At 35.2% G+C, this 14,497-nt stretch overlaps 1 protein-coding gene across 6 annotated transcripts in view; it reads right to left on the minus strand.

Moving 5' to 3' along the window:
- Nucleotides 1–14,497, minus strand: part of THOC2 (THO complex 2) — a 129,249-nt gene that overhangs the window by 5,401 nt on the left and 109,351 nt on the right. For 2 of the 6 annotated variants that reach the window (XM_037727488.1, XM_037727489.1), the window contains exons 32-38: nt 14,374–14,432; nt 12,840–12,956; nt 7,608–7,745; nt 7,196–7,265; nt 6,956–7,113; nt 5,015–5,091; nt 4,496–4,535 (exon numbers count right to left, since the gene is read on the minus strand). In XM_037727488.1, the coding sequence (XP_037583416.1) occupies nt 4,514–4,535; nt 5,015–5,091; nt 6,956–7,113; nt 7,196–7,265; nt 7,608–7,745; nt 12,840–12,956; nt 14,374–14,432 (641 nt within the window). In that variant the 3' untranslated portion in view covers nt 4,496–4,513. Of the gene's footprint in view, nt 1–4,495; nt 4,542–4,585; nt 5,092–6,955; nt 7,114–7,195; nt 7,266–7,607; nt 7,746–12,839; nt 12,957–14,373; nt 14,433–14,497 lie in introns of those variants that run through there. The other 4 variants (XM_017497529.2, XM_037727487.1, XM_017497532.2 and 1 more) reach the window with 3 other exon arrangements.

Consider the following 14,497-nt stretch of genomic DNA (forward strand, 5'->3'; position numbering starts at 1 on the left):
GCTCACATCTGTAATCCCACCACTTTGAGAGGCAGAAGCAGGAGGATTACTTGAGCCCATGAGTTCAATACCAGCCTGAGCAATATAGTGAGATCTCATCTCTACAAAAAATTAAAATAAAAGAGGTCGGGCACAGTGGCTCACACCTATAATCCCAGCATTTCTGAAGGCCAAGGAGGGCGGGTCACTGGAGGTCAGGAGTTTGAGACCAGCCTGGCCAACATGGCAAAACCCTATCATCTCTACTGAAAATACAAAAAAATTAGCCAGGCATGGTGGCACATGCGTGTAATCCCAGCTATCTGAGAGGCTAGGGCATGAGAATTGCTTGAACCTGGGAAGCAGAGGTTGCAGTGAGCCAGACTGCACCACTGTACTCCAGCCTGGGCAACAGAGCGAGACTCTGCCTGAAAAATAAAATAAGGAAGTACATTTAACAAGCCAAACATTCTGCCCAAGGGCTGACAATTTGCAACCTTGGATTTAGAGGATAAAAATTAGGTTAAACATGTGAGACTGGAAGGAATGGATCTGCAAAATATATGTAGCCTTCTTGGAATGAAGGATTAGAATAGAAATGTAGATTAAATTACAGATTATAAGTAGTGCTAGCTACTAATGTTCTTTAAAATCAAAGCCCTACATCCAAATTAATAAAAAACAAGGAGATTTGAGCATCTCAAGGCCTGGGAGCAAATGTCAGCTTAGCATAGCATTTGATTCACAAAAGGACTTCCAAAAGTTTGCTGAACTCAACATCCCTGAGTTGAGGATCACATATATCAAATAAAAATTGAGAAGCCAAAGGGTGGTTCTCAGAGGACAATTTTATATCAGGAATTAAGAAAAAGTTAAAGGGAAAGGAACTAGTAATCTTCAAGAGACTAAATCAAGGAGAAGTAAGACGAATTTGGACAAGGACTTTAAGGGCAACAGAAGATGCATACAAGGAACAGAGGTTTGTGACCAAAAATAGGAAACAACAGAAGATGACAGAAGACTGGAAGGAATTTAATTATGGTCATACTTATATACAGTATCTTCTTAATTGTTTTCTTAAGAGACAGAGTCTTGCTCTGTCACCCATGCTGGAGTGCAGTGGTATAATCATGGCTCACTGCAGCCTTGAACTCCTGCACTCAGGAAATCCTCCTGCCTCAGACTCCCAAGGAGCTGGGACGACAGGTGCATACTACCATGCCTAGCTAAGTTGCATATATATATTTTTTGTTAGAAATGGGGTCTTGCTATGTTGCCCAGGCTGATCTCAAATTCCTGGCCTCAAGCAATCCTCCTGCCTCAGCCTCCTAATGTTAGGACTACAGGCATGAGCAACCATGCTTGGCCTTGTATCTTAATTCTAATGTGATTATTTTAACATTTGTGAAAATCAGGATGACACTTACAAATCAGTGTCATTTTTCTACCAACCCGCCTAAAAATAACTGTCCTAAAAACAATGATGAAATCTTACAAGTAATGACATCTTTCAATCATGGAAATATGACATATGTAGGAGCTGTCCTTTCTATAGAACAAATTAAAAGGTGAGTGGGGGAGGGCAGCAGATTTCAAAGTAGCCTGTAAATAGATGGTTCCAATCAGAAATGATAACATTCTAAAAGAAAAGGAAGAAAAAAAGACCTGACCAACCCTGGAATGTATCCAAATAGAAAGTGGCAGTCAACAGCCAGAAAAAGAAACTATCAGCCAGGGATGGTGGCTCATCCCTATAATCCCAGCACATTGGGAGGCCAAGGTAGGCAGACGGCTTGAGTCCAGGAGTTTCAGACCAGCCCGGGCAACATGCTAAAACCCCATCTCTATTTACAATATATTTTTTTAAAAGAAACTATTGGCCGGGCACAGTGGCTCATGCCTGTAATGCCAGAACTTTGGGAGGCCAAGGATCATCTGAGGTCAGGAGTTCGAGACCAGCCTGGGCAACATGGCAAAACCCCGTCTCTATAAAACATACAAAAATTAGCTGGACATAGTCCCAGCTACTAGAGAGGCTGAGGTAGGAGAATCACTTGAACCCGGGAGGTAAAGGTTGTAGTGAGCCGAGATTGCGCCACTGCACTCCAGCCTGGGTGGCAGAGCAAAACTCCATCTCAAAAAAAAAGAGAAAAAGGCCAGGCACAGTGGCTCACGGATGTAATTCCATCACTTTGGGAGGCCAAGGCGGGCTGATCACAAGGTCAAGGGATCGAGACCCTCCTGGCCAACATGGTGAAACTCCATCTCTACTAAAAATACAAAAACAATTAGCTGGGCGTGGTGTTGCACACCTGTATTTCCAGCTACTCAGGAAGCTGAGGCAGGAGAATTGCTTGAACCCAGGAGGCGGGGACTGTAGTGGGCCGATATCGTGCCACTGCACTCTAGCTTGGGCGACAGTGCAAGACTCTGTCTCAAAACAAACAAACAAACAAAAACAAAACAAAAAACTATCAGCCAGATGGCCTAGCACAGTGGCTCATACCTGTAATCCCAGCACTTTGGGAGGCCAAGTCAGGCAGATCACCTGAGGTTAGGAGTTCAAGACCAGCCTGGCCAACATGGTGAAACCCCAGCTCTACTAAAAATACAAAAATTGGCCAGGCATGGTGTTGCATGCCTATAATCCCAGCTACTCGAGAGGCTGAGGCAGGAGAATGTCTTAAACCCGGAAGGCGGAGGTTGTAGTGAGCCGAGATCGCGCCATTACACTCCAGCCTGGGCAAAAGAGCGAGACTTCCTTGTCTCAAAAGAAAGAAAGAAACAAAGAAACATCAACCAGAGTCTCACAAAATTAAGAGTCTATCCAAGAAGAAAGTATTGTACAAAGCTGTCAATGAGGAATTCAACAGGATGGGCATCCAGCTAGATGTACTTTTAAAAGGACATCTGAATCTAGAAGCTTTGCTGTAAGACCATATCTAACCCTGGACAGTCTTGTCATCCCTTTGCTCCTAAGAGATTATAAAGAGAGGTAAAATACAAATTCATGGTCAATGTAAGAAAAACTCAAAACTGTAGCATAACCTTCATATACAAAATAATAATATTTAGGTACTGAGTAAAGAGAGATATATAAAATCACTGTGAAAGTTGTCAGTGACAATGGCTGGCTAATTCCTAATGCAGATAGGAGAGGTAAGCTTTTTGTTTTTCTTTTAATAGGGAGACCACATGTGACAGCAAAATGCCAGGTTAAAAGAAACATTAAGATGAGGATTAAGAGTTTATAGCTCATCAGAGAAGATAGTTGTCAAGGTTGAAATGGGGGTAGGAACAGCTAGAATTGAAGAATTAGCAATAATATTTCCTTTTAAATTCTAAATGTTCTTTAATAACTTATTTGCCCTACTTTCGTAACAAGCACCGAAAAAGCAGGAAAAACACACCATTCATCAGGTGTTGACTATATGGCAACCTCTCAAATCCCTGCTTTGCAGCCAAAATAAAGATGAGGAAATCCATACCCTTATACAGAGCTGGCTCTCAGACATCTCTCGCTTATAATTTAAACACTGGTAAATATCCTTGGTTATCTATCTGGTCTTGTAAAAGATTAGAAGCACCCAATAATATTAGGGGAAGGTATATACAAGCAAGTATAGTTAATATATGAAATGATGGCTAACATGGAAGGAAGAAAATGGCCATAAAAAAAGCAGAGATAGTAGCTTCAAAATACAGCTGTTTGGAACCATTACATATAGGGGGCAAATTGTCCTAGGTACTTCAATAATACTAAGGCATCACCAAACAGTAACAGTAAAGTATTCAGATTATCATACGTGCTCAAAAAAGGAAATATTAGGGTCTGAAAACTGCACCCACCATAATGGAAACGCTATTTAAAATGGGTAAAACATTTTTTAAGTCTCACATAAAGCATAAGCGCATTACCTTAAAAAAAAAAAAGTTACACATTAACTAAAAACACAAACCATATTTTCTGGCTTTGTAAAACATGGGCAGTGGCAGAAAAAAATGGCACACACACAAAAAAAAGTCTTTGGATAACACATCAGCATGAGAAAGCAAAAGGAAGAGAGAACACTAAAGGATAGAAAGACCAAGGTTTGAGTGTTGGCTCTGTTGGCTAATATCTCTATGACCCTCTTCAACTTAACCTCTCAGAGTCTGTTTCTTCACCTATAAAACGCAGATATCATCACCAACATTTACAAGGCTATAAGGACTTTAGCCACATAATTAACTATCCAGAGAAGATGGGAATGAGTGAAGAGAAAGCCAGATGTTCTTAAATATATCTTGGTGCTTAAAAAAAAAATGTGTGGCTAATCAGCAAGTTTAAAATGAAAACAGCCTAAAAATAACTCTGAATCTTGTTTTGCATCTATACCCAAAGACTTGGTCGTTATATTTAAGTGAAAAAAATCAAGTGTTTGTAGCTTTTAAAATGCATCTAGTTTTTTCAACATTATCAGACTTCATTTTATGTTTTTATCATTAAATGAAAAGGTGGTGAGAGAATACTCACCTTGATTGAAAGTCTTCATTATCTGTGCTTGTCCGAGGACTTATGAGTAGATGACAAATTAAGGGAAAACAACTTTTGGGAGTGGCAGAAAGAACAGCATCTCACCTTTTAGTACAGCGCCTCAGCTTGCAGGCCGAAATGGCTCTGACCAGCCTGGTAGCCTCAAACTCTACCAGCTCTGCTTGTCAGCCTCATCATTTTGCCCTTCTATTCCCAGTGTCTCCAGCCCTAGGGACTCTCTGTTCCCTTTCTTCCTCTCTGTGATAATATAACCCAAAAGACTATAAATCCCTTAGTGGCATAAAACATCTCAGTCACCACAGAGGTATTTTTAAAAATCAAGAACATCAAGTATCTCACTTCCAGATTTCACGCATTTTGAGAGAGTTAACTGGAAAGAGCATTTCAAAACTAGACTTTAAGTATTTAAACCACATACTACAAGGGTACAACTGTAAACATGACCAGTATCAAAGCTTTCCATTATACTGACTGAAAACATCAAGATGAAAAGGATATTGTTTCTTCTCTTCCTTTCCTCCTGAACTGTCCCGTTTCTCTTTCTTTTCTATCTTTTCTTTATCATGCCTAGACTCCTATAAGAAATGGTAGAATTAGCTGGGGAAGAGAAAATCAAATATAAAAGACAGCTCAAAACCCTTTTTCATCAACCGCCAGCAATAATTTGTCTTCAAAAACTTACTTAATATGACAACAAAAGCATAAGCAACAAAAGGAAAACAATAGATACACTGAACTTCACCAAAAGTAAAAACATTCGTGCATCAAAGAACACTATCAAGAAAGTGAAAAGACAACCGACAGAACTGGAGAAAATATTTGCAAATAACATATCTCATAAAGATCTAGTATCCAAAATATATGAAGAACTCTTATAACTGAGCAACACAAACCCTCCAAATAAAAAATGGTCAAAGCATCTCAACAGATTTCTTGAAATGGCCAATAAGCACATGAAAAGACAGTCAACATCATTAGATATTAAGAAAATGCAAATCAAAACCACAATGAGATATCACTTCACATTTACTGGAGTGGCTACAATAAAAAAACAAAAACAGAAAATAACCAGTGTTGACAAGGATATAGAGAAATTTGCAAGCTGACACTTTGTTGGTGGAAATGTAAACTGTACAGCCACTGTGGAAAAGAGTTTGGTCGTTCCTCAAAAAGTTAAACATAGAATTACCATATAACCCAGAAATTCCATTCTTGGGCATATATCCAAGATGATTAAAAATAGGTGTTTGAACAAATATTTATAGCCGCACAAAAATGTTCACAGCAGCACTATTCACAATAGCCAAAACGTGCAAACAACTCAGAAGTCCATCAACTGGCAAATGGATAAATAAATATGGCATATTCACATAATAAAATATTACTTAGGTATAAAAAGAAATGAAGTAAATGACGCATGCTACAGCATGGAAGAACTTCGAAAACATTATGCTAAGACATCAGACACAAAAGGCCACATTATTGTACTATTTCATTTATATGAAATATTCGGAATAAGTAAATCCACAAAGAAACAAAGTTATCGTTCCCAGAGGCTGAGGAGAAGGGGAAATGGGAGTGACTGTTTAAACGGATATAGAGTTTTCTCTTGGAGGTGATAAAAATGTTTTGGAACTACATAGAGACGATTACACAACATTGTAAATATACTCAATGTCACTTAAATGTACACCTTTAAAATGGTTAATTTTATGTTATTTGAATTTTACCTCAATTAAAAAACACATAAAAGAACAGTCTATCTTTTAAAGCATAGAATTAAAATGTTCATATAATTTTCTAAAGGTGGTTTTATAAACTATGAATATATGGCATATATTTTCAATATATATAACAATGTTTTGTAAACAATTTATACTGTAGTAATGGCTTATTACTTTATGACAGATGCATGATATTCATTTTAAATATCAACCATTAATACATAAGAGAATGTACCTTATATTTAATTTTTAAATCAAATACAAGTTTCAAACAAATCAGTTTATTAGGAGAAAATGTTGCAAAAATGTTTCAAATCACAATCAAGACTTTATGACACTATGATGGTCAGAAAGAATACATGTGACCATATTTTAATTTCAGGAATAAAAAGAAACTAAAAGCAAAGAGTTGGTGGAGAAAAAAGAAAAGGCAAAGAACAGCTGAAACTCAATCAACAGAAGTAGGTGGGAGTGGAATGGAGAGGGGAAAGGAATCTCAGAAGTATATTAGCTCTACCCTCCTAGTAATCCGGGAATGAACTGACTCAAATTCCCCAAATAGATAACCTGCCCTCCCTCAATACCTCTTCTTTCCACCCCTAAATAATGAACAAAAGACTATATGACCAGGAAAAAAATTCAATATTTGCTAAATTTTCAGAGTTGATTTTTTTTTTAAGATAAAGCATATTATTCCTTTATTTTCCTAATTTACCTTTTTGCCACCGGAGGAGATTTTATCCATCTTCTCAGATTTAAATGAATCACTGCCTTTTTCTTTGCCTGAAGATTTTGACTTATTTTTTTCCTTATCTTTTTCATTTGGATAAGGAGATTCACATGGACTTTCACTTTTATGTTTTGAAACCCCCACTAAAATTACAAAAGAAAGTCATGAAAGCCTTTTCCAATTCACTTTGATGATAGCTTCAAAGATATTAATAAGTCTACCTACTTGTTCCATTTTCTTCTTTACGTCTCTTGGTTAAGTCCGGTGGCACTTCACGGTCATTGTTTGAGTGATCCTAGAACCAAGAATTGTGAACTACATTGACCAAGGGCTTATGTTTTGTTTTAAAGTATTATTTTTATATGAGAAGAGCACAGATAACTAGCAATGGAGGATATTATTTGCAGCAGTATCACACACTAGATAAAATGGCATGAAAGACAAGCAGAGCTGGTAGAGATTACTAGGCTGAAGATCCTTATTAATGTAGAAGATGCAAAGACTTCAGGGTAAAAATATCAATGAAATCATTAACTAACAGACTACTATGGAACAAACTAGTATTTTTTAAAAGGCAACATACACACTGGTATACATGATAATGAGCTTTCCAAACTAGTTTAAAAAAATTACAAACCCTTTTCCGCTCTTTCCTGTCCTTTTCATCTTTTTTCTCTCTTTCTCTGGATCTTTCCCTTGACTTGTCCAAATCTTTCTTGTCCATTTCTCTCTCCTTACTCTTGGACAGTGGTGGAGGAGTATGATTAATGTAGAGCTGTTAAATTAAGGCAATATTACTGAAGATTATTAGTTTTCCAGCATTGGCATCATTTGTTTATTAAATGAAACACAATTGGGAATTATACCCAGAGTCAAAACTGGTCAGCTATCCGGATTATAAGAGGTAAAATAAAAGGACATGGCACATATTATACAAAGTTGCAATTCTTGGCCTCATAAAAATTACCATTTAAACTCCAGTTCATCTGTGCCTCAACTGAGACTCATTAGTAAATTCACAAGCTAGAGGATTCCTTATAGCTCTATTGTAAAGACCTATAACCACCATTACAAGAGTCCATATATGAAAAATAGTAACTGGACTTTCTCTGTTAAAAACAAAAAAATCTCTACACCATCAAGGAAATTTTAAATAGTCTTACCATCCACTGACAGGCAGTCAATAATGACAACGGGCAAAAATATAAAAATAAAACCTAGCCATGATTTTGCTACTAATTCTTTTCTGCCTCGGTATGAACCATGCAAAGATTATCCTAAATTATTTTTTTACAAATATAAAAGCTGCATGTTCTCTACTTCTGAAAGCATTCCAATTTCGATCAAAATAATCACAATTAACTGTGAAATTTGTCTTCCTGGTTCTAAATACCTCAGAAAACCATCTAGTCAGCTAAGGATGATTAAACAACTCAAAAGACTAAAAAATAATGAATTAATATTCTCCTCTGCCTATTCTTTCTCTGCCAAAAGGGCTATAGGCAAAACAGCCAAACATCAAGGATATTCTAACTAAATAATTGAGAGATAGCTCTTCTTAGGTGAGTTGTAAATATGGAACTATGCTGTAAAATAAAATATTTAGGAAGTAGTCAGGAAATAATCAGGTACCTAACCTTAATGGCATTTATAACTGTGCTACAAGCCTATGTTTAAAACATTAAAAGTATTATGCAGCAAAACACTGAATATAACTCATTACATAACTACACAATGCTAGATTTACCTTAGGAACAAATAGAATAGTGAGTCAAAACTCAAATATTTTTACATGAAGAAATCCTTTGGTATTCAAAGGAATACATGAAAAAAGACCACCATCGGTTTGAGAATTAAACACTTATTTTTTAACACCAAACACTTTCAATTCAGTTGGCTCAGAAATACTGCCATAGAATGCAGAAGTAGACTCTTTAAAATTTCAATGTTTAAAAGTTGACGAAATAAAACAGACAAAACGCTTATTAATAACAAAGAGCAAGAGAATGATAAATAGTCATAAAAGTACTTGTCTAAAAGATGCTCTTGCTGGCTATGTCTTAAATGACACTTCAAGAATTTTTCTAATTGTGAGATTTATTCATATCTTAATATTATTTATGATTAAGACAAAGGAAATCATATATTACTGCAATACTCAAGACTTCTCTAAGTATTAATTTTTGCCAATAAAAGTAAAAAAAAAAAAAAAAAAGGTTTGTGATCATAAATCCATACACACACACACACAACCATTGTTAATAATGAAGTTTTGAACTGGGCTTACTTGCTTTTCGTAATGCGAGAAATTAAGAAATTTTTCTAGAACTTACTTCTGGCATTAATGTTCAAATACTTCATTCTTGACATAAGAAGTCACATAGCTCAACTGATACACAATCAGAAATTCTTAGTTCAGTACCCAATTCAATTCCTTCTTCAGAATAGTTCGGATAATAATCTTTTGCATAAAACATACAGTTTCTCATTGCCTAATGAATTAGATGCATATAGCAACCCAATGCATTCTATGCTGTGGCTATCACTGCTCCCTAACATCTGTCCTTTCCAGCAGTTCTCATTACTAGAATGGTTGTTTGTTTTTATCTTAACTTCCTGCAATCCTACTTAACCTTCAAAGATGGCTGAAAGTCATTAGCATTCAACCATCCCTCAACCCTGCAACTCACTTTCCATTATTTTATATTTACCTTTTTCATGACGGGTGCTCCCTACTAACTTCATGTCACACATTTTTGTCTGTAACATAGTTTCCAGTATGGTAGGAGAGCTAAGGTGCCTTTCTACTTTTACATACTTCCTGGTACCTTGTACACACAGTGAGTACTCAAGTTTGCCAAATAAAATTAAGGATTCATTAAATGAATTTGCACGTAGCATTGCTGGGTTTTGTTCTTGACTGGCTTTTATTTTTGACATTGGGATCATTAAGGTCCAAAAAAGAATTTGACTGATTTTCAAAATCTGCTTTAGAAAACATTGCTCCATTGATTTTATTAAAGCTTCACCAAATTATATAAAGAGAGTCTCACTTTTAAGCTTGGGTTTGGTTGTAAATCCTCATTTTAAGATGGTAAACAAATTAAAAGCTAAATTCTGTCTTGAGGTGGTTACTGATGCCCTCTTAAATTACAGAGAGGTTGATTACTAGAACAAGTACTTTTTTAACATTTTCTTTATCAAATGTAGCTGGCATTTAAAATTGCTACATCAAAACCCAATTGATCAAAACGAGAAATACACTATTTGGAAACTAAGGGCAAAGAGTGAACTGACAGAAAAGATTTGGATACTAAGCCAGATTTTTTCTTCTTTTAGCTAATCTCATTTGAAAAGCTAAATCCGTGTATTGCTTTTACCACGAATTAGAAAGTAAAAATAGCAAATAAATAATAAAGAGAATTATACAAAGCACAACTAAAAAGTCAAACTAAAGCAGGGAGAGAATTTTATATGTACAAGTGATAAGATAATTATGAAAACAGATGCGAATCTTCCAAACCCTCTAGAAAACGCTACCCCAGAAACAGTGAGGCTATAGATAATCAATTTTGGAGATCACTCAAAGTCCAGTGAAATTTTTTTCTAAGGCATTCATATGCTATTAAACTTTCTAGATACATAAAAATGCAACACCAGTTACTATGCAAACTAGTACTTTGCATGCTTTACCAAAGTACAAAGACTTAAGGGATTATTTCAAATATTTATTGAATACCTAATCTTACTGCCAGGTACTATGCTAAATACTAAGGATCTGAAAAGTAGTAGGAGTCACATAATTTTTAGAAGCATATGTATATGCCATTTTCAATTTTTTCTGGTTGCATGTGGAATAAATCTATTAAATTCTAAATGCCCACAAAACACCACTTTTAAAAAGGGGGGATGTGAGAGATTGACTTGAATCGCTATTAATTTTTAAAAACCAAGGCAAACACACTAAAGGAGTTACAAAAACCCTTTCAACTATTGTTGAAATGAGTGGTGCTAGGAATCAATGAATCTCAATTTTAGTTCATGTTTTGATACTAACAAGGTGTTAACTAGGAAAGCTAAAGAACTTTCGGTCTCTCATTTGTCAAAAAGACATTATCCACCTGCCATGTCTACCTCACAGCACTGTTATGAGCATGCAATGAGACAGTACATATTTCAAAAGGCCTTTTCACAAATGTGAGGAACCATCATCGATTAGAAAATCCAATTAAACAGCAGGTTACAAAATGCTTCAAAGTATTTCAGTAAATAAATATTCACAAGTTAACACTGTTAGCCCATTAATTTGAAATAGCCCACACAACCCACTGATGGTTAAGACTAACACAAACAAATAAAAACCGGTTTTAAAAACCTACTATATTGCAATATATATTTAAGTTAGCCAATAAAAAGTTTACTTTAAATGAAGGTTCTATAGATTTCAAAATTGAAATATAAATAAAGCTTTCCAAAACTAACCTAAATAGGAACATCATTTTAAATAATGATCCCATGTAATAAAAAACAGTAGTATATAATTCCAACCTGATATCAACATTTTTATAACTCCTACTAGGTACTGAAAATTCTCATTAGTATTGTGACATTATGGCTAACACCAAAAAACAAAAACATGTTGAATGTTTAGAATTTTCAAAAATAATATTAAGCTGATGTGTCTAATATGTTATTTTGGCTTGTACTTCAGTAGCATATTTCAGAATAATCCCAATATCTACTTCAAATAAAACATCCATTCAAATCAGAAAAAAATAAAAGTAAATGGAAGTTATCCCAGTATAGCTGAGACTTTTGATTAATACAGTATATTCTAAAAACAATGCTACAATTTTAGGATGCAGGTACACTGACTAATATAAACTGTTAAAAATTAGTGCTTATTTACCTAATACCCACAGACATTTCATCATAAATCTACACATCTAAAAGCAGTTAGTAATGTCAGCTGGCTCTGTTTCAAAATTTCATTTGGTCCACCAGTAAAGAAATCATGCTCAGCAGAGTTCTATTTTAATTATGGTAAGCAATATTTATGCTGAAAAATAGGCTCCATTCTGCTAAGCAGATTTCATTTGCTTGTAGCTTGTAAGAGGAGGCAAAGTAGAAAATTTGAAGGACCACATTTTATAACAAAGACAAAACAACATGAACAATGGACAACTCAACTATAATACTGTAATAAACTCTGTAATAAGATACACAAACTGCACGCTATTTTTAGAATACTCAAGAAAGTAGAATAACAGATAAGAATTAATACTGACATGTAAACACAACCACTGAGTATTCCCCTCCATGGGAATGATTATTTCACATTAACTGTATCTTCTGATATTGTGCTACAACTACCAGAAAGGTACCTCAGCAAAGGATACATAAAGAATTTTTACGGACTGAGATGAGGTCCATTTTTAAAACAGATATGTGAATGCACTGAATTTATTTTTTGGTATTTTGGGTTGTCTAAAACAGTCAGAAAGCCTGGCAGATTTGTTTTGAAAAATTAAATAAACCCAAAACAAACCAATAACCTCTTCCCTGAATGTTAAACTTACTTCCAGATTTTGAAGCATAAAAGGAGAATGTATAGCACAGCAAGGAAGGAGAGATGATAGAAATGTTGGTACATTACATATATTTTGTAACAATCGCATTAAAAGGGACCATTGTCATCTGTTTTTTCAGTTTTAACATTTAATATTTTTGAAGGTTATTCAATGTAAGCAGAGTACTTTTTCCCACTGATCTCAGCTTACTGAATGTACTAGGGTGAGGGCATCTATTAAGTAAAATAAGTAAAGAACATTTGGTTTACTTAGGCATGATGATTTTAAAAGACTCAAACCTTTGCTGAAGATTCCTTGAGTTCGATGAGACTGTCCTGTAGAAAATGAATGGAGATGACAGGTGAGCTGGCATAGTTCTCAGAACCCAGAGGAACTTTGGGAAGTATGGCTGTAACCTGGAAATAAACCAGCTACTTCTTGTGAGGATAAATTTCATGATGTCATCATCAATATGAATATCAACAATAAAAACAAAAACAAAACCATGTAATGGAATTGTAATGTTAAAAAACTAAATTAAAAGTACTCAATGTAAGAAATAAACATCATTCCCTGTTCAGAATTTTAAAATAAATGTTAATGCCACACTTTTCATCTCTCTCTACTTAAGCTATAGATAACTTAAGAGATTTAAGAAAGCAAAACATTTTTTTCTCCACAAAAAATTTAAAATACTGGAGGTCACTGTGGAAGAACATTGCCTTATATTTTTTATAGTTCTTCTTTAATTGGGAGGTTTCACATTTTACTTTACTTTTAACTCTAATATAAATATACATATTTTTTAAATCTTAGCTGGAAAACTCAGTGGCATTGCATTAACCAGAAAACAAAATATATAAGATTAATCACTTTTTTTTTTTTTTTTGCAAAGTGCCTATCATGGTGAATCTCACACCTCCTACACACACAAAAAAAAAGCATTAAAAGAAAAAGAAAGAAAAAGAAATCAACTACAATATTCCACCACAGTGCTTTCATGAAGAATTAGTAACTTACAGTTTTTAAAAAGTTCAACGTACTGCAAATTCAAAGATTCCATGAAATTAGATGACTTTAGAATTAAAATTAAATGTGGAGCAAGGAATGGCTACCCTGAGTCTTCAAGAAGGCTACACCCACGATTTTGTGCTGCAGTTGAATGCCTGGGGTTTCTCTTTGCTGGGTGGTAGGATTGGATGCCACATCTGCTTTTATCGTAACGGAAGGTTCAACTTGTTGGGAACCCAATAAGGGTATAAACAAACCTCCAAGGGAAGATACAACAGAAGCTGCATGCTCACTGAATATACACAACTACAGGAGAACTGATCACCAAGGAGACTTTAAAATGGAACTCCTTTCAAGACTCCTTCTTAGAAGGCACATATCGGTATGATGCTCATCAAGAAGCTTGAATTCAGAGGTAACTTGTTTATCCTGTATCATCCAGGAAGTCTTCAGTGCTATATATTCTTCAATATGCTGAAAAATAGGCTTCATTCTGCTGAAAAGATTTGTTTGCTTGTAGCTACCATTGCACTCCAAAAAAGACTGCGTAAAGCAGCTGAGGCACTTCTGGGTAAAATTTCTCTTGCACTTTGAAACACTACAAAATTAGTGCCAAGTCCTTGAAGTTTGAACATTTTTATAATAAAAATAATAGGAAAAAAAAATCAGTCCACCAATATAGAAAAATTCATTTTCTAATGCAATATAAAACCTCCAGTGGCTCCAGTGAATGCTTGGCATAAGACTTGAAGGAAGTCAGGACACTGGTATTCCAAACAGGTCAGCCTAACATGGACGCTGCCTTCCTCAGGCTATACTAACCTTTACTGTGGAGGAATGCGACGGAGAAGGGTGAGTATCAATTTTGCGGCGTTTTTGTTCTGTTAAGACAAAAAGAAATAGTCAGAATAAGGTATATTTTTAGTTTTCTAAACACTTAAAAAAA

This window comes from Cebus imitator, unplaced genomic scaffold, assembly GCF_001604975.1.
Source record: "Cebus imitator isolate Cc_AM_T3 unplaced genomic scaffold, Cebus_imitator-1.0 Scaffold232, whole genome shotgun sequence".
Taxonomy (NCBI): Eukaryota; Metazoa; Chordata; class Mammalia; order Primates; family Cebidae; genus Cebus; species Cebus imitator.